This window comes from Podarcis pityusensis (assembly GCF_964106645.2).
Source record: "Podarcis pityusensis genome assembly, chromosome: 12".
NCBI classification, from domain to species: domain Eukaryota; kingdom Metazoa; phylum Chordata; class Lepidosauria; order Squamata; family Lacertidae; genus Podarcis; species Podarcis pityusensis.
In genome coordinates, this window is record NC_138037.1 from 3,961,595 (window position 1) to 3,989,563 (window position 27,969).

The 27,969-nt window shown below is 49.9% G+C and overlaps 1 protein-coding gene across 13 annotated transcripts in view; it reads left to right on the plus strand.

The window, feature by feature from the left end:
• MAP4 (microtubule associated protein 4) overlaps positions 1-27,969 on the plus strand; it is a 178,330-nt gene that overhangs the window by 94,450 nt on the left and 55,911 nt on the right. For all 13 annotated transcript variants that reach the window (XM_080973947.1, XM_080973943.1, XM_080973950.1 and 10 more), the window contains one exon: positions 809-4,918. In XM_080973947.1, the coding sequence (XP_080830073.1) occupies positions 809-4,918 (4,110 nt within the window). The remainder of the gene's footprint in view (positions 1-808; positions 4,919-27,969) is intronic.

Here is a 27,969-nt window from a genome sequence, read left to right on the forward strand (position 1 = left end):
GGAGCTAGGTTAAATACAGGCAACTCATCCCCATTGCTGAGTTTTCTATGCAACATTGTCCCTTTCTGGTTACCATATAGGTCTCAGTTCTGGTCTGACATTTAGGAGAACCATTTTGGTCACAGACCTCATAACAATGCTGGTCTGTTGCTTTTTGGGGTGTGGGGTTTTTTTTTTGCCTGTCCTAAATCTTTTCCCTTAAAGTGTGCATTCCCACTGCCCATCTGGGGGTGATTTGGGGTCCCAGCAGTGCAAAGTTGACTTTGCAGTCTCTGCTGTGAGCAAGAAAAACACCCTATGTTCTCCAACCGCAGCAAATGATCCCCTTTCTCATCACTGAGCTTTTCCTGCCTTCTCCATCTAGCCATGTGCCCCCATGCTCTGTCATGCCCCCAGCTTGTTAACAGAGCTTGCTTCCTGCTGGGAGAGTTCCCTGTTTCCGGAGCTCTTGCCTGCGTGCACCTGGCGTCCCCCACGCCCCAGAAAAAGAGGGAAGGCAGACCCTGAAATCCATCCTAGAAGGGCCTTATGGGATCTCTAAGCACAAAAGCAATTCTCACATTGCCCTGTAATGTAGAAGCGATGACTCTTCCAGAGACCTTGTCCATGTTACGAGATATGTTTGGCGGAGAGAAATGCAAAAAGTAGAGGAGATGGGTACCCCACAACCCCTTATCTTGCTTCCAAAACTGTACTTAACTAAAGTGGGAGTCAGTACTAGCGCTGACTGTAGGCACTGGGAGCCTGGCTGAAAGCCGCTTTTGGTGAGTAATTCCTCCGGTACTCCAGCAACCTTCCTGTATTCCAGGTGCGCTTCCTGCCCAAGGAAGACACGCTAACAAACCCAGCGACCACCACCGCAGGGTTGGCAGAGCGAAACCTGCCTGGCTGCCTGCGGCCGATGCCCCGGAGGAGCTTCTTGTAGGTCTCCCGGCTGCACCCAGGAGCCACAACCAAGGAGGCGACCCCTTTTCGGCGACAGAGTGCAGTGGCTTTGTCGCCGGGACGTCCCCCCGGAGCAGAGCTCCTTACAGGAAGGCAGCCGGCCAGGCGTTTGAGTTTGCAGAGGGCGCGAGGGAGAGCTGGGACCTGGAAGCTTCCGCGGCACTGAAGAAGAAGAAGAAAAAGCAGAAGCAGAAGAGGGTCCAGCAGCCAAGGGGGGCAGAGATGTGGGAGGACAGCTCCGAAAGGCCGCAAGCTCCCCTGTGTGCTCCTGAACCCCAGAAGCCCGAGGTCCCCTTTACTGAGCCCTGGAAGAGCGCTAAAGAGGTCTCAAGAGCCCCTGTGGACGTCACCGGGAAGGATCCTTCGGTGCTTGAGAGAGAGGGCCAAATTATGGACAGCCTTGCCCCGGTTTCTGTAAAAGGAGAGCTGGCCCTTCCGGCTGATAATGTTGCATTGGATGCAAAATTTGGCCAAGTGGAAGAGATGAGGGATGGCAGCTTGAAATCGCCATCTAAAAGCAGGGAGCCTCCTGAGGAGCAGCTGAAGCGCCATGTCCAGAAGAATCAGCCAGGAAGCCCCACCTGGCCACAGGCCAGTCCTGTGGAAATGGCACCCTTTGGGAAAAGCAGGACATTGGAGGAAGGCTCAACTCACAAGGACTCGGTCCCCATTGTGCCCGCTTTGGAGGCCAAACCTGCGGTGGGCAAGGAAGTTGAAGTCCTGCTTACAAAACCAGCAGCTTCAGGTGAGAAGGTCGCCCCAGAGGGCCTGGTTCCTTTGCAGGAGGTGCTGGTGGAGGAGCCCAAGAAGGAAGAGAAGGGCAAGCAGGGCAGAAGTCCTGGCGAGGGAGCTGCCAAATCTCCCGCTGAAGCAAAGGCCGTGGAGCCAGCCACGGAAATGAGTTCTCCCGATAAGAGCAAGGAGAAATTCCCTGTTGCGCCAGAGCCGAGCCCCACCAGGGAGTGTTCACCAGGCGACGCACAGGGGAGCAGCCCCGCAAAAAGTGCCACTCTTGATTTTAGTTCGGCAGAAACCCCCTTTTTCTTGGAAAGCAAGTCTGATCTGGGCAAGCCCTTTGCTCCCACCAAAACACCTGGCAGTGCTGAAGCACCTTCTACTGAGATGGCCAAGGGAGCCAGCTCCAGCACACCAGAACAGCCAACTGGGGCACAGGCTAAGAAGAGGGGCAGCGATGGCAGAAGCAAGCGGGTTAAGAATCCTCCGGCACCGCTGCTCTCCCTCTTGGAGGACCGGGCCGATGTGGGCAAAGCTCCGGGGGCGGAGGAAGCTGTGACGCCTCCTGAAAGAAGCATGGCAGCCAGTAGCCCCGAGGTAGCTGGCTTCTCCAGCTCAGCGGACAGCAAAGCAGCTCTTGTCTCTGCAGCGTTGCAAGAGAAACCAAAGAGGAGCAGTGAGGGGAAGAGCAGGAAAGCCATGAAGAGAAGCTCGCTGGGGGCATCGTTTCCTCCAGCAGTGGAGAGTGGCACTGGCCCCTCGCCTGCTGAAGCGAGCAGAGCTGACCAGATTAAAGAAAAGAACGATTCCAGCAAAGCAGCTGACTTCTTAGCTGCAAGCCAACGGACGGAAGCTTCTGCTGCAGATACAGCCGAGCGCCAAGCTCCTGCTGCAGCCTCCTTGAAGGAGAAGGTGCAAGGGGTTCCAACCGGCAGAAGCGAATGGGTCGACTTCCCTTCCTCGGCATACCCTTTCATCTTGGAGACACCAGCCAAGGCAGGCCCTCCTGAAGCCAAGGGAGCCACCGTGCCTGGTGAGAGCAAAGGGCCCAGCTTCGCCATTTTGGAGAGCCCCGCTTCAGCCCTGCCGGGGAGCAAGCCCAAAAAGAGGACCAGCAATGGGAGGAGCAAAAAGTCCGGGAAGACTCCGCCAGAGCAGCCGTTTCTGCCGGAGGCGGCCTCTGACCTGAGCAAGGCTTCTGAGAAGGCTGATGGTACCACCAAAGAATCAGGTGCTGCTGGCATGGGTGGCGCCCCTCTGCTTGAACAGCCGGAGAGCAGTGAAGTGCAGGTTCCTGCTGCAAAACCGGTGGGGAAATCTGAAAGAAAGAAGGGGGAGGAGGGGAGTTTGGACACAGCCCCGAAGAAGTGTGGCGTTGAGCAGCCGGTCGCTTCTGATCCAAAAACCAGCACTGCAAAGCAGGAACTCTTCGCTAAAGACACAGAGAAAGGTCAGGAAGCCAGTCTAGATCCTAGAGACAGGACAGAATTGCCGAAATCCCCCCATCCCTTTACGGAGCTGGTGGCAGAAGAACCGAGGAAAAGGGATGTAGGCGGGCAGAGCCACCAGGTTTGTGTCCAAGCCATGGAAGCAAAGTCTGTACCTGCCAGGCTAGCTGCTGAACATGGGGAGGTGGCTAAAACGGAGGAGGCTCCATCCCTGATTAAAGTCCAAGAGAAAGACCATCCCTTGAAGGAGGCAAGAGATGCAGGGCAAGGTTCTGATGTGAGCAGAACATCCAGAGGATCAGAGGACGCCAAGAATCGAAAAGACAAGCTGAGTTTGGAATGTCCCTTTCTTTGGGGAGAAGCCAAAGGAGAGACAGGCACACTTTTGGTGGACCAAAGAGAAGATGAACAGAAAGAGCCCCTTTCTCCACGAAGCAGCAAGGAGGGAAGCGGTGGCGGGTCTGCTCTTGCCAGTAAGCCAGACCCTGCTGCAAAAGCTGCAAAGAGGGGCAACGACAGGAAAAGCAAGAAGGCAGCGAGTGGCCCTGACCAACCCGCCTCGCAAGCAAAGGTGGATCCCACAAACCAAGGGCAGCACCCCAAATTGGCTGGCTTCCTCCAAGGCATGGAGGAAATGGAGTTTGTAGACGAGAACAGGAACATCAAAAGCCTTCCCCCGGGGCATCAGGTACACTGGGAAGAGAACAAGATGAGCTTGTTTGGCCCCTTTGCTTCCCCCAGTGCTGGTGGTCTTGACGAAGCCCCTTCCAAAAGCCCAGGGCTGGGGTGCCCCTTTCTAGAAGACCCAGGCAAGTTCATGAGCGAGCTGAGCAAGGAGCAGCCTTTTCTTTCCGAAATGCTGAAGGATGCCAGTAAAAGCATCGTGGAAGATCAGCATGAGCCGAAGGAGAACGTGGCCAAGTTGGGAGGCCACGAGGCCGCGATAGAGGCTTCCCTTTTGCTGAAAGCGGGCGACGAAACGAGGGAGAAAAGGAAGAAAAGCAAGAGACCCCATGCCAAGCAGGAGCTAACAGCAGGAAAGGACAAGGCGTTCAGCTCCGTCCTGGATGAAGATGGAAGGGAAAGCTTGGTGGAGAAAACACAAGGCTCTGGACCTGGCCCCAAGGAGACTGCCCTGCTAGTTGCTGGGACAGAAGGAAACGGATCTGTCGGAAAAGAAATCAGCACCCCTTCTGGGGAATTGCCACCCCTTTGGGAGAACAAGAGAGAAGCAGCAGTACTCCAGGCACTGACAACGGCGCTCGTTGGTGGCAGCTCAGAGCCAGTTGAAAAAAGCAAAGGCGCTGAACCAAAGACCTCTGAACGTCCGGATAGTTTAGGAAGTAAGGCAGGGGCAGATAAGGTCCCAGAGGATGTTCACGGGGAGGAAGCTGCTTCTGCTCCTAAACCAAAAGACTCATTCAAACCTCTGAAGCTGGATGATGTGAAGGAGCCAGAGATCAGTGTCCCAGCGCAGGCGGCCAGCAAAGAGGAAGAGGCACATCTGCCAAGCCAGGCAGCCCAACCAAAGGGCACGCAGAGTTCTGGCTCTGAAGCCGGAGAGCTGATCCCGCAGGCGGTGGCTGACGGTGGCAACCAAGGAGCGAGAGCGACGAAGAAAGAGGAGAGGAGGGCCCGAGGCGCCGAGCAAATGAAAGGCTACATGAGACCCACAAAGTCGAGAGGGCTTCCTCTCCCCCCGCCGCCATCGAGAGTCGCTGCTGTGCAAGAGCAAGGGAGGAGAAGGCCGGCGAAAGCGGACAGCCCAAATCTACAAAGGCAAGAGAAAGGTGTGTCTTTGCAGCTGTGGCTCGTCGGCAGCTAATGCATATACTACAGCTTGTGTGTGAGAACCTGCCCCTTGGCATGAGCACCTAACTGTTAATCCTGCGTCCGATGCACCTGGCATGACTTGTGTCTTGGCTGTTCCCGTTAAGAGCCTGTTTTTGACTCTGCTTGCCTGTTTTCACCAGGGTGCTAATGGCCAAGTTGTCGAAGAACTGACAAATGTATAAAACGAGCTCCCAAAGCTTATCTTTATGTGCTTGTTCTTGCTTAAGTATTTTTGTACTCCTCCTCACTAATGTTGAAAAAGCGTTGCGTCGTCTAGCAAAATAGCTTCTTGACACCACATTGCTCGGAGGTTTCCCCTTACCTGAGGTTCAGGTCTTGGTGCATTCATTTCTCAAGTCTCAAAATGCTCGCAGGTTGAAGCCTGACAGGCTATTAGTAATGATTCCCCACCCCCTTTTGAAAACGAGCCCATTCAATAACTTGGTGCTGGTCATGAATGTCCCTCTTGCTGGCATGGAGATGGTCATATGGTGGTTGGCTCACGTGGTCAGCCCACGACAAACGTCATTTCTCAACTGTGTGCAACGCAGCTGTGGGAAGCTGTTTCCAAGGCCCCTGAATGTTGGGGGGGGGGCATGAGTAATTCATGAATGTGCAGAGTGCCCCTCTGAAAAGAAAGCAGTACATATTGAGTTGAGGAAACGGTCTGGTCTTGCAATGGAAATGAAACCGCCTGCATATATTTAAATGTCCAGTCTGCCTCTCACACACCCATTATTGCTTATGGGCAAGCAGAGGGGCGCTTGGTTCCTGTTCCTCAGGCGTGAACAAATGGGATAAAAGGCAAAAAATAAAACGTAACGAAATAGTAAGTTGTATCAGTTCAGTCAAGGAGATCTAAAGCAATGGTTTAAATCAGCTAACCCATCTTTATTTTCCATTCAGTAGTGGGATGCTTTGTATATATATATATGTATTTAACAATCATTTTACAACATGTTTCTGAATGCACTGCTCGATGGATCACTTTTATGCATTATGCAGCTTACTTTAATATTATACAAGCTATTATTTTGAAGACAAGCTTAGTGGGGTTTTTAAGTTTCAGTTTTAGTGATTTTAAACCACCCATTTTGATCCGCCTTGAAAAGGCATGTTCAGCCAGCACCTGCATTTAATCCTGCAACCTGGAGTTCCTCAACTGGGTTTGAACCTCTGACTTTCTCTGTGGAAAGTGTGTACTCGGTCTCTGAGCAACAGCCCCTCCCCATCTTTTCATGTCTACATGGCTTTACTGCAAACTGTTTGTTGTTAGATTATCAGATAGCGTCAGATCTCCATCAGAAGCATAGATTTCCCCAATGCTGAATGAACATGAGAACGAACGCCTTTCCCTAACAAACACCCGTCTTCTGTTGTCACTAAGCAAGAAGTGTTAATGCTGTTTGACGGAATATCATAACATCTGCTTGCATGGAAAAGCTTTTTTTTTAAGATTGAGCCATGCTGGCCTTAATGTTTTGCTGTGGTTTCTGAGAGGTTTTGTATATTTAATGACGGTTGCATAACGCATAAAGTACTTCTATTTTGGTGGAAGTGCTGTTCCTTGCATGAATTTATGCCTCTAGAGTGGGGTGTGTGTGTGTTTCTTGCATGGGGGTAGAAAATGGAGGGTGTTTATAGAGGTAGTGCCTTCTTTCAAAAAAGGAAAATAGAATTGCTGGAAGCCTTTTCCTTTGTGTGTGTGTGTGTTTTCCTTGCAAAAAGGCAAACCTTGGGAGCCGTTGACAAACAGAAAGGTTGGCCCTAAACGAATGAACGATCGCAGGTAATTGGACTGCAAGCTGCACAGCATGCCTTAAGACTCCCACCTGCTTTGCAGGATCCCCTCTGTGTGAGTCAACTGCCTACGTGGGCTCTGTTCAGTTCTGCAGAGCTCGGAAGGATTGAAGCTTGCCTTAATGGCAGGAGGAGCTATCCTTCTCTCTTCCCCTGAGGCATGTACCCCAGATTGAAAGCAGGCTGGCTGGTGGAGAGGGTGACATTGCAGTTAGAATGTCAGCACCGTCAGCGTGGGATTGACGAGAGGACTTGAGGGGTGTTAGCAGCCCTCTGGCAAGGCCGCAAGGCCCCACGCCCCCAGTGTTGACTGCAAAAGGAGGGTGGAAGGTGTTTAGCAACTGGACAGCTCCCTAGAGTGAATTTTGTCAGCCCTAATTGCCAGTCGCCAGTTCCAAAGGAACTCGTAATCCTGTCTTCATGGTGTCATGAGCGTGTGAGAGGGACCGGGGAGCAGCTTTGGTTCCTGCTGCAGATGTTCATTGCTCTAGCAAGTTTCCAGCCCGTTATTCTGCCTCTGACAACGGCAGATCCATGAATCTATTGCGAACTGGACGTTAGGCGGGGATGAGGGACGAGCACTCAGTCACCAGCCAAGAACAACCCTATTGAGTCAAGGACCCGCCACCCACATAGGAGTATAATAAGACACAAAGACACGTTATTTTAGGTTAATGGGCAAAATTGGGCCACAACATTTATTGGTTACAGCATGTGAGTAGTATTGGCTTAGGCATTGGATGAAACAGCAATACCAGACTCCACCCCGCACAGCCGGGAGTTAGGGTTAACAACCAATGGGAGGAGCTTGTTGATGCAAATACAAATGGAAGCTCCCCCATGACGTCACCGGGGGTCGTGCCATGGCCCTAGCCACCAGCAGGGCATCGGACAGGATCCACAACTGCCGGATTCCTTTAACTGAATACCCAAAAGAGGAGGGGTAGATGATGGCGCATACCCAATCCTCCAACACAGCACACATATTCCAACGCCCTAGCCACCAATACCAGAAAATTGTGACGAATTGCTACGAGGTAGGCAAAAAAACCAAAAGGCTGGTGCCAATTTGTCAAATGGATAAAAAAGTCCTATCGGGCCCCTTGGGCAACCAAGGCAACCAACCGAAGTCCATAGCAAGGTCAATACGCAAAAAGAAGCTGACCTAAGAGGGAGAAAGCAGGAACAGAGCTGAGCTCTGCCGCGGCTGTTTAAATGTGGCTAGCCCCACCCACCAGCCGGCCCTATTGGTCAGCTGGAAGGCTTGGCCACGGCAGCAGAAGCAATCAGGAGCAGGGAGCCGAGCACGCCTCCCTGCCCCCCAGCGGGAAGCTGCTCCCGCTCCCAACCCCTCCCCTCTGGGAGGAGGAGAGGCCTTCTCATTGTCAATGAAGGCCTGGAGCGCTAGCAAACCACAAGGCTTGTCACCTTGGCTTCCTCTAAGATAGGAGCACCAGAAGCAGCCTGTCGTGGACTGGCTGAAGGCAGAGGAGGCACCAACTAGGGAACCCCCAAGGGAAGAAAGCTCAGAGCCCAGGGGTTGCTGATGGGACTACAATGGGTGGTCAGAGGGAGAAGACTGGGAAGAGGGGGTATTGGAAGCTGAAGAGGCAACAGGGCTTTGTGAGCAGGAAGAGGCTGGGACAGAGAGAGGTCCAGAGCTTTGGGTTCATTGGAATTATAAAGTCTGTCCTGATCTCTTCCTCTTCCAAGAGCTCCCTCCAGCTATGGAGCGTGTATTTCTATAACCTTGGCTTTTGTTAGGGCACGTGGGGAGCATCTTGCAGTATTGCTAAAGCTAAGCCAAATGTAGACCTGGCTAGTTTATTTGGGGTGGGTGGAAAACCACTTGTAAAGAGCAGGATGGAAATGTTGTTGTTGTTTAGTCGTGTCCGACTCTTCGTGACTCCATGGACCAGAGCATGCCAGGCACTCCTGTCTTCCACTGCCTCCCACAGTTTGGTCAAACTCATGCTGGTAGCTTCGAGAACACTGTCCCACCACCTTGTCCTCTGTCGTCCCCTTCTCCTTGTGCCCTCCATCTTTCTCAACATCAGGGTCTTTTCCAGGGAGTCTTCTCTTCTCATGGCCAAAGTACTGGAGCCTCAGCTTCAGGATCTGTCCTTCCAGTGAGCACTCAGGGCTGATTTCCTTCAGAATGGAGAGGTTTGATCTTCTTGCAGTCCATGGGATGGAAATACATGTTTGAAATCCTTTGTGTAGGTGGACTTGAGCGGTGCTTGTGGACTAGTCTCACCCCACCCCGAAAGGAATTAAAAAGAATGTAAATAAGTGCAACATTTGGGTTTCTCCTATTCACAGAGTTCAGCTGCTGTGCTCCTCCTTTGTTTTATTTTTGACAGCAGATGTTGGTTGTCTTGGCACACGGCTCTTGACTCTCAGTCAAAATGTATCACGGTGAAAAGTTGGAAGGCTGTTTGCTTTCCAATTATTCTGTGTTACTGCTCATTTGAGGTGTGGTGGCCCATTCCTCCTCCTTAAAGATGGAGAGGCCTGTGAGTTTGCATACAGATAATCCCCTTGGTGCCTCTTCCCCCATACAGAACTGCCTCCAGCTGTGTGCTATTATAGCTCTGGTGGCAGAGACTAGAAAACTCTGCAAGGTGGGGCATCTCCTTGTCTTTCTACGGCTCATTGCCTCTTCTGCCCATCACTGCTGTTGCTAAGGCACAGCTTTCTTGCATGTAGCAAGAGTGCTTATTTTGGTACCACAAGGAGGTTAGAATTATGTACCCGTCAACCGAAAATACCGAGCCCATTGTTTCGGTTTTGGGCTTGCATGCTGGTTTCACGCGCTGGTTGCCAACCCTGTGAGGGGCGTCTTAGGTGGCATTTTCACAGCCACCCATCAGCTTTGCAGTGGATTGGGACCTCAGAGCTTGTTGTGTAGCGTGAGGTGGTAGAATTGTATGTAATTATTATTTATTAAATTTATATACTGCCTTTCACCTGGAGATCTCAGGACAGTTCACAAGATAAAAATACAGAATAGAAGTACAGAATAAGTACAGTGGTACCTCTGGTTACATACGCTTCAGGTTAAAGACTCCGCTAACCCAGAAATAGTACCTCGGGTTAAGAACTTTGCTTCAGGATGAGAACAGAAATTGTGCGGTGGCTGCACGGCGGCCGCAGGAGGCTCCATTAGCTAAAGTGGTGCTTCAGGTTAAGAACAGTTTCAGGTTAAGAATGGACCTCTGGAACGAATTAAGTACTTAACCCAAGGTACCACTGTAGTTAAAGCAAAACAATAACACAAATGCATTTAAAAGGCTGTATTGTTTAATCAGCCAAAGGCTTTGGAGAAGAGGGATGTTTTCTCCTTTTGCCTAAAGCTATGTAGTGAAGGCACCAAGTGAGCCTCCATGGGGTTGTTTGGACTTTCCGAGTCTGGCAATGGGCCGTGAGATGTTTGGAGCTGTGGGGGCTCTCAATTTTGGAGGGATTCTGAAACATGTTTTTAAATACTACATGGAGTTTAGTCTGGACTATGGAAAAGGGGCTGATTTGTTGAAAAGGGTCAAAAACATTACCAAGTTGGAGTTCCCACGAGTAAAAGGTGAATATGAAGAAGAGCTGCGGAAGGGACATGGAAGGGACTTAAGGGCCTCGGATATAAGGTTACCAGGTTAATGCGCTAGATCGATGGGATAAAAAGGACTGACAAAACCCGGGACCAGGAGGAAGGGACGCTGGATGAAGATTGGATTGTTTCTATTTCTTTTTTTTTATCACTAGGATTGTTTTATAAAATTGATGACTGTTAGAAAAATGTTGGAACGAAACTACTTGGCTCTAGCAAAAATGTTTAAAGAATTAGGCAAGAATATTATGGTTATGAGAAGTTGGTAAAAAAAAGATTTAAGTTTTAAGGTTTTTTATAAGATAAGATGAAAATAGATTAAGGTAATGTAATGACAGAATATTATGAAATATGGAAAGGATTTGCTGCGATAATTATTAACTGGGATACAAAAAAAGGGAGGAGGAGGAGGAGGTCAAAGAAAGAAGGTAATGAAAGTTGAAGATTTGAGAATGTTGGTTTTATTTTTATCTGTTTGTGGTGTATTTTTGTTTTTTGAATTTGTATTGTTGGATGTGGTTTGTTTGTTTTTTTCTCTTTTTTCTCTTTTCTGTTTTTTCTTTTTTCTTTCTCTGCTTTGTCTTTTTCTGTAATTTTAAAAATTTTCAATAAATATCATTTAAAAAAACCAACAAAAAAACAAGTGAGCCTCCATGGGGAGAGCATTTGACAGACAGGGAGCCACTGCGGAAAAGGGTCTGTTCCCTTGTTGCCACCCTGTGGACCTCTCATAGAGGAGGCACATGGAGAAGAGTCAAATGACGACTGCATGGTCCAGGTCGGTTCGTCAAACACTGCCCAGCACACACAGGTGTTCCCTGCATAAAATAAATGAACACACAAATGACAAGTTTTGGCATAGTCTTCCCTGCTGGTTTATTTTGGGTTGGGCAGAAGCTAGATCAAGGTCCGCTGAGATGGTTCCGCACATCAGTTTAAGAGCTGGATGTGGATCTGTTAACTCTCCTGGTGAACAATTAAAAGAACCAGTCTCTGCCTTTCCCTGGTTTAAAGGTAAAGGGACCGCTGACCATTAGGTTCAGTCGTGGCCGACTCTGGGGTTACGGCGCTCATCTTGCTTTACTGGCCGAGGGATCCGGCGTACAGCTTCCGGGTCATGTGGCCAGCATGACTCAGCCGCTTCTGGCAAACTGAAAGCAGCACACGGAAACGCCGTTTACCTTCCCACCGGAGCGATACCTATTTATCTACTTGCTCTGGTGTGCTTTTGAACTGCTAGGTGGGCAGGAGCAGGGACTGAACAACGGGAGCTCATCCCGTCGCAGGGATTCGAACCGCCGACCTTCTGATCGGCAAGTCCTAGGCTCTGTGGTTTAACCCACAGCGCCACCCGCATCCCCTCATTCCCTGGTTTATCTGATGCCTAATAAAACGGAACAAGGGGAGCAAGCCTGTGGATCCCTAGCTTCATGTGCTTGAAGTTTGCTGGAACAGGGCCGGCTCCCCTGTTCCTTTCCGTTTATTCCACCCCTGTGCGTGTGAGCGAGGCAAGAATCCTCTGATGTAAACCCCCCCCCCCGAAGCTCTTGGCATATTCTTCTCCCCAGCATGCACAACTTCAGCTGACCCAGTTGGTCCGATCGTTGACTCTGGTTGGCGACGACACTTAATTAGCAATTGCACATGACTTTGGGAGGGTATATCGGGGGGCACTTCGTCATCCCGGAAGGTGCCCGTTGCCATAGAAACCAGTGCAGAGGGGTCCTCGCCTGAAACAGTTTGCTTGGATTTTCTTCTTTTTAAAAAAGGCATTGAACAGGATAAGTACTAGCTTGAGGAGCAAATCGAAAATAGAAACGCAAGGTTGCTGTGGGTGGGAGCTGGCAGCTTGGGACTCGAGTCCTGGTGTGCTGATGCAGCAATTAGCTCTGGCGTGCTGTTGGGCTGTGTGCCTGCTCTGTTGTCATGCGCACCATGGATCCTGAGCAAAACCAAACAATGGTTCACCTTGAGAGTTTGCTCTGAAATTCACAACTGGGTGAGGGTGTGTTTCTTTTTCTGAGCCTGGGAACTCCTTGGGAGGGAGGGGTGTGTATCTGTGCCTGCAATTATGAACATAAGAGCCTTCAGGATCAGGCCAATGGCTCATCTATTCCAACATCCTATTCTCACAGTGGCCAACTAGATTAAGGTTACCAGACGTCCCCGTTTCCTGGGGACAGTTCCCGGATTTACACATCGGTCTCCATACAAAATCCATTGAAGTGTCCCCGGATTCATTGAAAAAAATCTGGTAACCTTAAACTAGATGCCTGTGGAGAACCTGCAAACAGGATCCGTGCCCGGGGGCACTCTCCCCTCCTGTCGTTTCCAGCAACTGGTATTTAGAAGCATCGGGAAGGCAGACCATCGCCATCATGACTAGTAGCCATCGATAGCCCTCTTCTCCATGAATTTGTCTAGCCCTCTTTTAGCGTTCTCTAGGTTGGTGGCCGGCACTGCCTCTTGTGGCAGGGAGTTCCATAGTTTAACCATGTGCTGCGTGAAGGAGGGCTTTCTTTTATTCTGTGCTGGGACTTCCAACATTCAGCTTTGTTGGATGCCCATGAGTTCTAGTGTTATGAATGAGAGTGAAATATTTTCCTCTGTCCATTCTCTTCTTGCCATAATGATATTATGCACTTGAATTATGTTACCTCTTACCTTTTCTCTCGGCTAAAAACGCCCCCAAGTGCTCCAACCTTTTGCTCGCTCCTTTCTGAACCTTGTCCAACTCACGTGGAATATCACCCATGGTATCATAGTATTAACAGTTCCGTATTTAGCATTATAAACTATATTATTGTGGTTAATGGCGATGATCGGAAAGGGGTTTTAGCACTCTTTATTAAAACAAATTCACACAGCATTATAGTGTCGTGGTGCTATTACACTTGGATTTCATAGCTAGAAATGAGTTTCAGTGCTGATTAAAAGATGTGTGAACCTTTGGATAAAAGGAGCCGTAAAATGGCATCCACCGCAAAGGTTATAGTGAGTGGATGCTGAGCTTCAAATAGCTGCTTGTGTGAATTGGACCTTCCACACCTGTAGACCCTTGTTGGGGAAGAACATGGGGCGTGGGGTGTATACTGGAAAAAACACCAGGCTCCTAATAGCGTGCAAAGTCTCTGTTGCAATTCTACTTGCAGCTTGCAACAGAAAGGCAGTAGCAAGGTAGCGCAAGGGGGGGCACTCATCTCGAAATAGCTATAGTCAAAGGTAGACTGCCTCTGAAACTGGAGGGTCCATCTAGGTGTCATAGCTAAACGCTAAGCCTATTCCCCCTGTTTTTCTGTAGTCCCCTTTTAAACCCATCCAAGCCTCTGGCCACTGCCACATCTTGTGCCAGCAACTTCTATTGCAATTATGCATGCAAGGAGGTGGGGAAGAGGCAGAGATCTTGGAAAGCAGGCAGGCAGGTGAATCTCAGTTGAGCCTTCCGAGGAGCGGAACAGGGAGCGAGGGAGGAGCAGAAAGAGGTAAGGGTATAATCACTCCACCAGCGCTGGTGGTAGATGTTCACAGCCGAAGTATTTATCGTATATAGAGAGAAAATAAATCCCCCTGCTCCTTTCAAACATGAAAGTTGCCTTTCTGCAACATGTGAGAGCTGCCGCTGCCCGTACTTAATCAAATTTCCAAAAGTGCTGGTTTAAATAACGGAAAAGATTAAAGCTCTAGGGCAGAGGATAAAGGCTTCTCATTGCATCTTTCCCCCCCTCCTTTGATGTTTCTGTATGTCCCCCACCCTTTTCTGACAGCATTGCACAGCTCTATCTGCCCTCTCTGAATTTTTGCCCCCAAACAAACGAAGCCTTCCTTTCCATTTCCCGATGCTATATAGTTCCATCCTATTTCTCACCGAGATGTTGGAATGGTTGTGAACATTCCGTGACATCACAGCAGCTCTGCCGCTGGCTAGGGGAGCCTGACTGATGACAGCCAGTTTTTAAAGCCTTGTCTGGGTGTGTGTGATGCAAGATCGCATGCGTGAGCTCTCGTCTCTTTGCGATCAGTGGAGCTGGGTGGGCGGTAATTGGGGAGTGTCAGGAAACAAAGGCGAATATGACTTTGCCCTACTTTATTCATCGTTCCGACACGACTTCCACCCGGCACTTAAATGCAAGGTAGCAAATGTCTAGATCAGGGAGGCTGAATTTTTTTTAAAAAAAAATATTTCTGTGTGCAGCAGGATAAATTCAGGGGGCGTGCTGGAGCTCAGAGTCTAAAAATACTCCTAGCAAGTTAATAAGTGGGAGTTGTCACTGCTGCACTGTGCTGTAAGGGCAGCCGCCGCCACGCCTGCGATGATGAGCTTTGCTTGCAGGGGCTGCTCTCCCGGCTGAAAGGAGGGTCTCGTTTAGTCCAGGTATGTTGCAGTCCCCCCAAAACAGTTGCTCATTCTTTGTTGGCAGAAGAGTGAGTGGCCACAGCAGGAGCCTTGATGGATTTTTTTTTTTTTAAAAAATTGCATTTATACCCCACCTCATGGAGCTCAAGGCTTCGTACATGGTTTTCCCCTTCCTTGTTTAATCTCCACAACAACCCTGCGAGCAACTGGCCCCAGGTCACCCAGTGAGAGCTTTGTGGCTGAGCGGGGATTCAAGCTCTGGTCTCTCAAGTCCTAGTCTGACACTCTTACTGCTACACCACATTTTAATGTATTTTTAATCTTTGTTGGAGCTGCCCAGAGTGGCTGGGGAAACCCAGCCAGATGGGCGGGGTACAAGTAATAAATTATTTTTATTTTTATTTTTTTTTAATGATATTTATTCCAAGTTTAAAGTTACAAAAAAAAGAAAAAAAAATACAAAACACAAAGAAAAATTTAACCATAACAAAGCAAGAAATAACAAGAAAAAGGTGAACAATAAAATAGAATAAAGAAGAAGACGAAACAAAAAATATAAAAATGCATTGAGTTAGAATAGAACAAAAACAGATTAAACCTTTACATAACCTTTTCCCTTTACTTATTTCCATGACCTCCTCTCACCTCCCAATTTTGTATTCTAGTTCAGATCTTATTTCCAGCAAGTCCTTCTAACCTTATTTTCATTTACGTATTTTAATTTAAAATAATGTAATTAAACATCCTCTGTTTCATCAATTTCACCAACTCATTTTTGCTTAATCCTTTATATCATATCTACCAAAACGACCTAATTTTCTGGTTTCCAACATCTTTCTAACAGTCTTTTATATTGCAATATTTTTGAAGGTATATTTTGAATTTTTTCCAATCTTCTTCCATTGACCCTTCTCCCTGGTCTCGAATTCTGCCAGTCATCTCAGCCAGTTCCATGTAGTCCATCACTACATGGAATAGTAATAAATTATTATTAGTATTATTATTGGCTCTCAAAGACATGGTACTCCAGGTGAGGCGCGAACTCACAGCACTGGCACTGCTCTGATGCGTAAGTACCGCGCACTAACCTATGCTGTTCGGCCTTTGTGCATAAAATGATAGATGCAGAGTGCTTTTCCCTTCCGCAGAAAAGACATACAACTCGGAGAGCTGATGTAGTAGTGAAAATGGTTTAACGAGCGAGCTCCAAAGCTGCTAAATAGAAGCCTTAGTGGCTGGAACAACGACAGGTTTTCCGGCAGCCACGTTTGGACTGATACAGCAGGGAAGGGCGTGGCTTTGATCGCAGGAACCACACATGCAGTTCCACCATCCTGTCTCACCTGCCCACAAAGCGGCTCCAGAGGATTGGGGGAATTGCCATGTGATATGGATGCAGATGGGAGGGGTGGGCAGAATCGGCACCTGCCGTTTGTGCAAGCGAAAGGGCCTTTGCATCAAAGCCAGTGTCTTGTGGCAACTTGGAAATGGTTGTGGCGTGAGCTGATAAGAGATGGCAGCATGCAGCGCTGGAAGCTCTTGTCCTCGTGAAACCGTGTCAACACAGGAAGCGGCCTTATACGTACCGTTGGGCCATCTTGCTCAATATTGTCTGCACAGACTGGTAGTAATAGTTCTCTGAGGCCCCTCCTAGCCCAACCTGGAGATGCCAGGGATTGAACCTGTGGCTTTCTGTGTGTAAAGCAGATGCTTCCTTGGCTGGTTGTGCCAAGATACGCCAGCCACTTTTTCAGGTGCCATGGGATGCTTTTGGCAACACCTGTGCAGGTGGTCTCCTGGGCAGACTCCATTGAAACGAACAGGGTGAGACAAGGGCCATTTGTCAACTGGTGCGGCTTGATCTATTTGTGAATGGAGAGCAGGGCAGCTGCCTTAGGCCAGGTCAGGCTGCTGGCCCATCCAGGCAGGTGTTGTCTACTCCAGCCTTCCCCAACCTGGTGCCCTCCAGATCTTTCGGACCATCAGCCTCAGCCTGCATGGCTGTTGTAATTTGAAACAACTCGAGGGTGATCCAGTTTGGGGGAGGTTGGTCTACTCTGCCCGGCTCTCCCAAGATCTCGGGGAAAGGGAGGATTTTCCACATCACCACCTACCGGTTCCTTGAACCCAGGGCCTTCTGAACGCAGCTCCTGTTCTCTACCACTGAGCTACTGCTTCTCCTCTCCCCCAAAAGAAGAGGACATTTTGCTGTTTGCAAAAACTCAGCATACCTGTTTGTGTCGCAGATTCCAGACAATGGAACTGAGCACCTCAAACCTCTCTTGGCGAGTGTGCTTTTTGGACACATCTCATGACGGGCACGACTTTCATTTGGTCCAGCGAAAAGAACCTCTGTGGCGGTTTTATGCCGTTCCAACTGATGGCTTTATTGTGAGGCAGCAAATGCTTTTGCATATCTGGAAGGAGATGTCTGTTTCCTCAAACACTTTCACCAGATATCATACCTTTTGAAAAAAACAGAACATCATTTCTTTGGAACGTTTGCTTTTGTTTGTGTTTTGTCTCCCTCGACTATCGACGCCTGGATAAAGCAGCGGACAAATTTCACCCCCTATGGCTTTCTCGTTGTGCTGCTTTAAAGGGATGGCAATGAAGTACCTCAATAGGCACTTTGAAGTGCAGCTGCAAATTAGATTTCCGTTTTTATGTTCAGGAGATGGCTGAAAACCCGTGTGCCCTGTAACGTTAAAAAAGAAAAGGGTCTTGCTTAAAAAGCTACATTTGAGTAAGCTGTGTTCCCTTGGGGATGAAGGGGGTTTTTTATTTATTTTTTTATCTACGAGCACAGGGGGGCATGGTGTGTCGTCACCACATCAGGCTGCCTGCAAGCCCGGCTCACTTGCTGGGTGGTGTTACAGCTCAGGAGACGAGAAGCGAGAAGAGCAGGCAGAAATGTCTCTCTCCAACCAGCCCTCCGCACCCCTCTCCGAATACAGCCAGCTGTGCAAAGGCAAGAGCACGGAGGGCATTTCGGAAGGCTTCCACTGCATGGAGGCGCAGAAGGACTTTGGGAAGACCGAGTTTGCTTGGCAGAGGACGGAGGGCAAGCTGAACGAGATCGGACTGAACGTGAACTCCGGCGGGCAGCTGAAGGATGGGCTGGTCAAGAGCAGCCAGGGCTTCACCGACGAGGACAAGCTGTGTTTCTTCGAAGGGAAACTGGACAAAGAGCTCAAGGCAGCCCCGAAGGACAAAAGAGGCGATGCGGAGACTCTGCAAGGCAAGAAATGCCCGATGGCCCCCCTGGGTCACCTTGAGAGCTGGGCTCTCATCTCGGAAGCATTCCCTCCCCCAGAAGGGGGCTTGGGGGGCATCAGTGCCGCAGGCTCCCACTCCGGGCAGGCAGAGCCCACCAGGTCGCCTGCCAGGCTGGGGCAGCACGAAGCCATCACCGACCAGGAGAAGGCAGCAGGTAAGAAGGTGGCAGAAGCCAAATGCCACCAGGGTCAGACCGGGAGCGACCCCAGGAAATACGCAGACGAGCCGGAGACCAGCGTGTGGAATCCCAGTTTCAGCCCCATCCTGACCAGCAGTTTAGGTTGCCCAGAGGTGACCGGGAAGACAGAGGGGGCCCCCGCCTACAGCGTGATCGGAGTGGTCAACGACAGCTATGTGCAGAGCGGGTTCGCACCTTCCCCTGCCCTGCCCAAGCTGGGACCCCCGACCACCACCGTCGAACTGGCCCAGGACGACTTCAGGAGCAGCTGCTTCAACAACCTCCACGATATGGAAGACGAGAGGTTTTCCACGGAGGTGGGGGAGAAGCAGGGCTCTGGCGGCGATGGCGGCTTCCTCAACCGAGGGGCCCACCAGAGGAAGGCCATGCGGCGTGCCATGTCGGAGAGCTCCCACCTGTCCGTCCCCCCAGCCCTGAACCTGGCCGACAAATACCCCGAGCCCCCGGCTCGGGAGGATCTCCTCGGCAGCCTGGTGTCGCCTAGTGGCAGCCTCTCCCAAAGCACGAGCCCCATGACCCGAAAGCCGAGCGCGCCAATGAAAAGGTCGGCCACTGTCTCGGAAGAGCAAACATCTGCCCGCAGCCTGGGCTCCGCGCAGAACAATGCTGAGCCGCCCAGCCTCATTGTGAACCAGGAGCACCCGTCCCTCCCCATGGAGGAGCCATCTGCCAGGAAGCGAGAGGAGTGGGACGCCAGCGGCAGCGCCGTCAAGAGGGAGCTGGTCAGCCCCGGGCTGTACCACAGCAAACTGGAGCAAATCCCCGAGATAGGCGGCCATGGCAAGGGAGGCAGGGCGGAGGAGGAGGCGGCGGCGGCAGCAGCAGCAGCGAAGGCCGAGAAGAGCCATGTTGTCAGCGAGCCCAGTTGCCTCGGCTCCCCGAGAAGCGGCAGGATCCAGGAGATGGAGCCGGGCAGAGCCGCTTCCTCGCCAGGGAGGAGAGAAATCAAGGTCAGCGATGTGCCGAGCGCTCCGTCTCCCCAGCAAGGCGATGGGCCACGTGACGGTATGTTGCTAAATTTTCTTTCCCCCCCCGGGGAAGCAGGCAGACTAGAGATGAAGGAAAGCGACTTGACAGATTGTGGGCAGGGGAGCAGACCCCTCCGCCAGCCTCTCCTGAGACGGACACAGCTTGCTGCGTAGCAGGCAGAACAATGGGAAGGGGGGGCGGAAATCTGGGGTGACTGGGGAGAAGAGGGGAGGGGGCGGTTCCCTCGGCCGCTGTTAGAACAGAGTGCTTGCAGGTGCCAGGGAAAACAAAGATAAGATGCATGAATAAAATAATGGGATTAACTATGCCCTGGTTTTAAAGATGCCCGGTGGTTTTGTGGGATCGGGCTGCTTAGTTGTAGGGTGAAAGCCAAGGTCCTGCATGTCCACAAAACTGCAAGAAGGGATGTGGCACAAATTTGGGTCCTCCTTTTAGGAATGTCGGCTTCCCTTTCCTGGAAGGGGGAGCGCACCAAGAAGGCACAATCGAGCCGTCCCTTTTGCGGCTCCGAGTATTGGCACAGACCTGCTTGGAGAGTGTGGCAAGTCTGGTGGAAAGCTGAAGAGAGACCAGTCTTTCCTCCTGTCCCACGTAGAAGCAGCACCTGCCCCTTTAATGGGGGTGAAAAGCCTTTCAGCTCGCCAGGGACAGCAGTGCTTCTCTCTCCTCCCACCCCGCCTTTCTCTCAATAGGGGCTTGTTTTATTTCTTAGTGTGCCGGCACAATGCTTTGAGGTCAGTCTGCTGGTCTGAGCTGGGGGAAAATTGGGACAAGCACAGGCGATCTTTTGTGGTGTGAAAAGAGGAGAGAATCTCTCTCTCTTTCTTTCTCTGGTTCCAGCAGATCTGCCTTTTTGTGTAGCTGCTGCTTGCTTGGAAGCCATGGGGGCTGTGGCGGTAGGTTTCTACTGAAACCTCAGTATCAAGCATCTCCAAAAGCCGGTTGAGAAAGCAGTGGGAGAGGATAAAAAGTTAAAAGAATTGCACAAAATAATTACTAATGAGCTACAGTGTGTGCCTTACCCAGCTTGTCAAATCCGTAAGATTGCAAATATTAAGGGTTGCTTCTTAGCCAGTTTGAACTGCAGCTGTGCAACCCTTCACAGAGACTGGGCTTCCAGTTCCATCTCTTGCCCTGATACAAATGATTAGGTCGCTCGCATTTCTTAACACGGAATGGCTTTTGGGGGAACTTTTACTAAAACGCCTCCTTTCTTCACACCACCCCTTCAGCTGTATGATATCGCTCCTACCCCTGTTGATGCAAACATTCCCACCCCTTAAAAATCCTTTTCCTTGCCTCTCCACGGCTGCTCCTACTGTTTCTCAGCTGCAACAAACTCTGCACCCAGGTTCTGGCAGGGGGGTTGGGGGGGGTGCAAGAGCAAGATGAGCCAATTCAATGGGAAAGCAAAACCAGCCCCAATCAAATCCACATTGATCCATTGGAAGCTGATAGTTGCCAAATCCTCACCAAAGGGGCGTATACTATAGATATAGATATACATACACCCAAATACACTCCCCGATACTTAATTGGGCCAAAAGGTGTTTCAAGCTATTGCACCTCCAGCGAAGAGGGTCTTTGGCCCTGGATTTTCAAAGAGAAGCGAATAACGTGCAGAAAAGAGGGTCTTGCCTTTCCAGAGCAAGCTATCGGCCATGTGCTGAGAACAAAGGAGTGTCTAGGCAGCAAATTCAATTACGCTAACCTCCTGATAACCTTCAATGTGATAGACTCCCGTAAGCGAAGCTTGGGGTGTGTGGTTATTTTGACGGCCAGGACTGTAGATAGATAGATATATATTTGACCTTTATTTCGCTCTTCTGGTGACACCCAGTGGATATTGTTCTCTTGCGTTAGGGTGCATGCCACCTCCATCCGTTAGGAAGAACCGCTCGGTTTATGGGCAGCACAATGCGACTTGCATTTTGTGGGAATCTTCGCCGGACACCACCTCCCCGTTCTTGGTCGCCCCTTCCCCATCCCAGATCTCTAGAACCGCCATCACAGGAAAGGAAAACTACACCCACATAGTTAAACTGTGGAACTCACTTCCACAGGACACAGTGATCGCGCCCAACTTGAATGGCTTTAGAATAGGATCAGACAAATTCATGGGCTATCGATGGCTACCACTAGCCGGGATGGCTCTGCCCTGGTTCCACAAATGGAAGCCGCAAAGCTTCTGAATACCACTGTAAGCCACAAGAGAGGAGAGGGCTCTTGTGTTTGAATCCTGCTTGCTGGTTTCCCACAGGCATCTCTTTGGCTAGTGTGAGAACAGGATGCTGGACTGGCTGGACCGAGGGCCTGATCCAGCAGCCTCATCTTGCGTTCTTATGACCCTTGGGGCTGTTTGTACAGCTTGTAAGGATAATTATTGGAGATGAGTGAGAGTCATGAGCTGCCTCCGCCAGGATCTCTTCTTTGACTATGGCCAGACTGGAAATGATGGAGGGAGTAAAGTCTAAGCTCCTACCAGCCTGCAATCAAGTTCTTGGGCGTTGTTATTATTATTAGGGTGGGTTTGGGGTACTTGGGCTCCTTTCTGCCTCTTTGCCCTTGCTCCTCATTTGTACAAATAGGAATAGTATCGTTCTCTGTGGCTTGTTTGTATAGTGCTCTTCATCCATAAATCTCAGGGCGGTTCACAACATAAAAATACAAAATGTAGGCACAAAGCACTTTGCTTCTCTACTTCACCAGCCTGCAAACTTTGTTTTAATCAATAATAAACATATAACTTGCTAAGGACAGGATGGTCACCACAACAGTGAGAGGCAGGCATCCAAGGTGGGCAAATAAGATCCTTCAGATTCTTTGCATTCTTATCACAGCAAGACACCGGAACAGTAATTTGCCCAAGAACATTAACCCAGTGTTTTTCAATCTTGGGCCTCCAGCTCTTTTGGGACCACAACTCCCATCATCCCTGACCACTGGTCCTGCTAGCTGGGCATGATGGGAGTTGTAGTCCAAAAACAGCTGGAGGCCCAAGGTTAAGAAACACTGCATTAGCCTCCTGATCCATTGCTTAACATTTAAAAGCTTTGAATCTCAGACTGGGTGATAGAAAGATTTGTAGGGGACTCTGGACGCTTACCTTGCCGTGTAAATTTTAAAAACACTCCCCTCTTACAAGAACGATCTTCAGGGCAGGTTAGAGTCCCACTCGATCCGCTCTTAATGTGATCCATTTGCATCAAAATGGGGAATGGGTGTGGCTAGAGGACATCTGCTCCAGTTTGCAGCCCCTGAAGCTGCTGGCAGTGGCTTCGCCATTCGTAACTGCATAAACCCGGGCGGTCCAACTTTTCATACCAACCATACATTAGCGGTGGGGGAGCACCAGGCTAAAATTTGACACTCACACACACCCAGCCCTCGTGTTGCCTTCCCAAAGGCTGGGAAGGTTGTGCCGGGCTTTGGGTAGGTGGCGAGAGGCTCTGGAAGGGTCCTCGACCTCTCCCATCTCCTCCCCAAAGCTGGGAAAGAGCTAACTAGGCTTTGGGAAGAAGACGGGAGGACTCTAGGACCCTGTCTGGGCCTCACACCTCCTTCTCAAAGCCCTGTGTCTTCTTTACCTGACTTTGGGAAGGCAGTGCAAGGGCTATGGGAGGTGTGGGGGTGTGCCAAAAGTTGCCAAGAGCTGTCAAAAGATGCCTCGCCCTTGTACTGCCCTGATAAAAACTAATGAATGCTTGGAGCGTCTCCATCTCCATCATTCTGCCCGGACACTGAGGTCCAGCTCCGAGGGCCTTCTGGCAGTTCCTTCTCTGCAAGAAGCCAAGTTACAGGGAACCAGGCAGAGGGCCTTCTTGGTGGTGGCACCCGCCCTGTGAAACGCCCTCCCACCAGATGTCAAAGAGAAAAATAATTACCAAACTTGTAGAAGACATCTGAAGGCAGCCCTGTTTAGGGAAGCTTGTAATGTTTAATAGGTTATTGTATTTTAGTGTTCTGTTGGAAGCCGCCCAGAGTGGCTGGGGCAACCCAGCCAGATGGTCGGGGTATAAATAATAAATTATTATTATTATTAGGGAGGGGCTTGGGTCTGGCATGAGTGTCACTTCCCATGTAGGATTATGGAGCCCCCCAAATTGCCAAGCAGCGTGCTCTTTGGAACTAAACCCCCCCCCCCAAATCCTCAATTTAGGTTGTTTTGTTTTCACAAATGTCACTAAAAATCTCTTACTGAGCTGGGCTTAATGTGTGTGCTGGGCTATTTGAGAGATGATCACAAGTGCCTGGGTTTGGAGGCATCAGAGCTATTGTGATTAATATTTATACAGCATTATCTAAAGGGGACAAAGTTATTCGCCTATGTAAGTCGTGATGATAGGCACCTAAAGGTAAAGGTAAAGGGACCCCTGACTATTAGGTCCAATCGTGACCGACTCTGGGGTTGCGGCACTCATCTCGCTTTATTGGCCGAGGGAGCCGGCGTACAGCTTCCGGGTCATGTGGCCAGCATGACTAAGCCGCTTCTGGTGAACCAGAGCAGCGCACGGAAATGCTGTTTACGTTCCTGCCAGAGCGGTACCTATTTATCTACTTGCACTTGGACGTGCTTTCGAACTGCTAGGTTGGCAGGAGCAGGGACCGAGCAATGGGAGCTCATTCCGTTGCGGGGATTCCAACCACCGACCTTTTGATCGGCAAGTCATAGGCTCTGTGGTTTAACCCACAGCGCCACCCGCGTCCCTGATAGGCACCTAGGAAGCTGCTTATACCAAGTCTGACCTTTGCTCCATCTACCTTAGTATTACCTACACTGACTGGCAGCACCATCCCTGGGTGCAAGCAGGGGCCTCTCTCTCCGCCCTACCCAGAGATGTCATGGGTTGAACCTAGGAACTTCTCTGCACAAAGCAGATACTGTGACATTGAGCTGTGGCCCTTCCCCAAATTTGGGGGACTAATAACTTTCGTAAACAACCAAAATAATTTAGTATTGTAAAATAATGTCATAAAACCAATGCATTGATTAACAGCCATTAAACCACCAAACCCTGCAAGTGGAAACCTGCAGAAAGGCTTCCTTTAGTGCAAAAGCACTTTCTCTCATTGACACCCCCCCAAAAAAAAAAATTGGCTTGGCGGAGGAGTCAGGAGAACCCCCCCCATGGAGGGAAAGAGAGAGGAGATTGTTCCCTCTGGCAAGCTGAAACGCTTGCGCTGATCCAGTGATTGCCGTAGTGCTATGCTGAATTCTTCCCGATATAAATAAGAATATATTTTAAAAGGCAGTCCCCGCCTACAGGTTCACAATCTGAAAGAGGGGGGAAACATTGGCAGTGTGTATGTGTGTGTCGAGATATGCCTGGTTTGTGCCAGTTCAGATTGCATCGGGGGAGATTTCCACAGAAGGCAAGCAATGCCAGTTACAGGAGCTCTCTCTTCATCTTAAGTGGCACAGCCCAGGCATAGGCTGATCATCGGGCCTTTGCTCATCATTTGCAACTTGCCATGCAATGGCTCTGTCCAGCATCCTGTTCTCACAGTGGCCAACCAGATGTGCCCGTGCGAAACTCCCAAGCGGGACCCGAGGGCAACAGCAGCCCTCTTCCACTTTTTCCATTCCCAGCTGCTGTCATTCGGAAGCAAACCTCCGCCATCACTGGAGGCAGAACACCGTGGCCATTGGTAGCTTTCTTCTCCTCCGTGAATTTGTCTAATTCTCTTTTCAATGCATCCAAGCTGGTGCCCATTGCAGCCTCTGGTGGGAACAGACTCTGCAGCTTAATCTCGTGGGTGCTTCGCCCCCTTTGTGTTGTTTTATCCGATCCCACAAGGCAAAAGGAAGTTGACTTAGTCCACGCGTAATAATACCTTTCCCACCTGCTGTGCAAAATTGGCGGGTTGTTCATAAGCCTTCTTTTGCCCCACCTCCAGTAACAAGCGAGGGCAGCTTAGTGCTGCTCCTAAGTTTCTTTTCATCCCATTTGTTCCTCCAGGGTGCGTGGCTCCATGTTGGGTTATCCCATATCTTGCCTGCGGCTGTGTAGGTGTCCAGAACGGGCTGTGGCTCCTAATCTTCTGTTGCCTCTGCGTCTTTCTGCATAGAAAATGTTAAGCTTTTGAGCAGATTAGGGCCGTATGAATTTGGCTTTTGCAGGCGGGAGATCGGAACCTGAAAGCAAGCGCCATTGCGCACTTTATTCTCTACCCCCCCCACCTCCCGCCCAATAAATAAACCTTTAAAATCTGTACTATTTGTTGGAGTCACTGTAGTTTGCAATGCAAAGGATACAACGGCTGTGTATGTTCGTCGTTACGATGAATGGAATTTATTTCACCGGTAAGGATAGGGGATATTGGGAATATTTTGTAATGTCTGCCCTTGTTAGTGGTTTGTTTCTGGGGTGAACAAAGCCCTCCCCCGGAAAGAGACCCCCTACGCAGGTTTATGCTCACCCACAGAAGTTTAGGACTTACAATAGCTGTTTGCTGTGAGAACTAAACAGAGCCTTTGGGCTCAGAAGCAGTCTATCTTTGAAAACCAGGACTTTATAAGGCTTTCCAGTAACACCTGAGTGGCCACTTGTCAGAAACAGTATTGTCAAGGCTGGTTCAGCTGCAGGTCAGCATGGAGAGACACAGAGATGAGCAGTGAAGTTGATTCTTTATTCAGGGAAACAGAATACAAACAGAGAAACCTATGGGCAAGACTGGCCCCAGTAAAGCAGTTGCCAGAACAGATTATCTGTGCCTCCCACATACCCCTAAGTCTCCTCTCCAGCCAGCTGTTTTCCCAGCAGTCTTAAACAATGTCAGAGAAAGGGCCCCTGCGCTCTCCGTACTCTCTGCTCCATGCAAAGCCCTCCATGTCCTTGTAGACAAGGGGCGCAGAATACAGTAGGACCGGCCGGCTATTGGGAATCTGTTGCAGCCTCAGCCCCATCTCCTCTTCAACTGCCTGTCCTCAATCTGCAGTGCTTTCTGCCTTTTCTCCCTCTCTCTCACTCAAGCCTGCTGCTTGTTCAGCACCTAACCATCCTGCTCCCTGTTCATCCTCTGACTTGTCTTCAGTGTCAGTTGGGAAAATGGTAATGTGGGAAAGGGGTGAGGGAGAGAGAATTGTGGAACGCCCAGGGTTCTTTTTGGAGGGAGGATACGCTGCAACATTTTGATTCCGGTTGTGCTTGTACGACTATGATAAGGATACACAGGGAGGGTCCGTATGGCAGAGTCTTCTGTCCCTGGCTGTCGATGGCATAGTCCTGGTTCTAGGCTCTTCCCTGCAGACAGGAGGGGCAGAAGGAGCTGCAGATGGACTTCCTCGGTCACTGTCCAGGTTCTTTTACATGGCAGCTTATTAGTAAGCGTCTAGCCCAGTATCCTGCTTCCAAGAGCAAGGCAGGCAGCCAGCTGATTCCTGGAAGCTCAGGGAATGGCATGAGAGTGGTACACTCCCCTGTTTGCCTCCAGTGCTTGGTATTCGGGTAGAAGGAAACTGCCACCAGACCTGGCTAATAGCACTTGGTTATTTATAATACTTGTACCACAATTTCATAAAAAGGATAAGTGGTTTTATGAATTACACTGTTTGATGCTGGGGCGGACTGCTTTGGAAAGTAGTGGACAATCCTTCATTGGAGGTTTTTAAACAGAGCTTGGATGGACATATGTCAGGGAGTCTTTAGCTACTAGATGACTTATAATTCTCTATCTATTGATCAATCTATCAATTGATCAATCTACACACACACACCCCAAATCAGAGATCACTGGCCAACAGTAACACACATTTTCCCCCCCTGTACAGTGGTACCTCGGGTCAAGAACTTAATTTGTTCCAGAGTTCTGTTCTTAACCTGAAACGGTTCTTAACCTGAGGCATGCTTTTGCTAATGGGGCCACCTGCGCCACTGGTGCACAATTTCCATTCTTATCCTGGGGCAAAGTTCTTAACCTGGAGCAGCCACTTCCTGGTTAGTGGAGTTTGTAACCCGAAGCATCTGTAACCTGAGGTACCACTGTAATTGTCTGCAAAAGCCTGGTGGCATAGAAACTTTTGCAGCAAACATTTCTGCTTGTCTATTGGAAGAGCACTCTGCAAGACTGGAGGCCCGGTTTCATGTAGATGAGCCTCACCAGCAGACAACCAATAATGCTCTTACAGGTGTCTTCTGTGCTTAAGCTAGGATATAAGGGTTCAGGCAATCTCTATGTTACGCTGGACCAAAGTTGTTCAGGTAGCAGATGGGCAGCCAGTGCAGATGTTTTAACAATGATATTGCATGTTGTCAGTGATTTGACCTCATCAGCATCCTAGCCACTACAATCAGCTTCTGGACCCAGGACCAAGGGCAGCTCTGCATATAGTTGATAGGTCTTGTAGACCTATGCTCCTCTATATCGGCCCAACTTATCTTAATAATAATAATAATAATAATAGTGCCCCCAGCCACTCTGGGCGGCTTCTATCGTATGCAAAAGCATATTATAACATCAAACATTAAAAACTTCCCTGTACAGGGCTGCCTTCAGATGTCTTCTAAAAGTTGTATATTTATCTCCTTGACATCTGATGGGAGGGCATTCCACAGGGTGGGCGCCAATACCAAGAAGGCCCTCTGCCTGGTTCCCTGTAGCCTCACTTCTCGCAGGGAGGGAACCGCCAGAAGGCCCTCGGAGCTGGACCTCCGTGTCTGGGCTGAACGATAGGGGACACTCCTTCAGGTATACAGGGCATCTTAAGATAGTGTTACTACCACCCCCCATCTTAAGAACATAAGAAGAACTTGCTGAATCACTTCTGTGATCCAGCATCCTG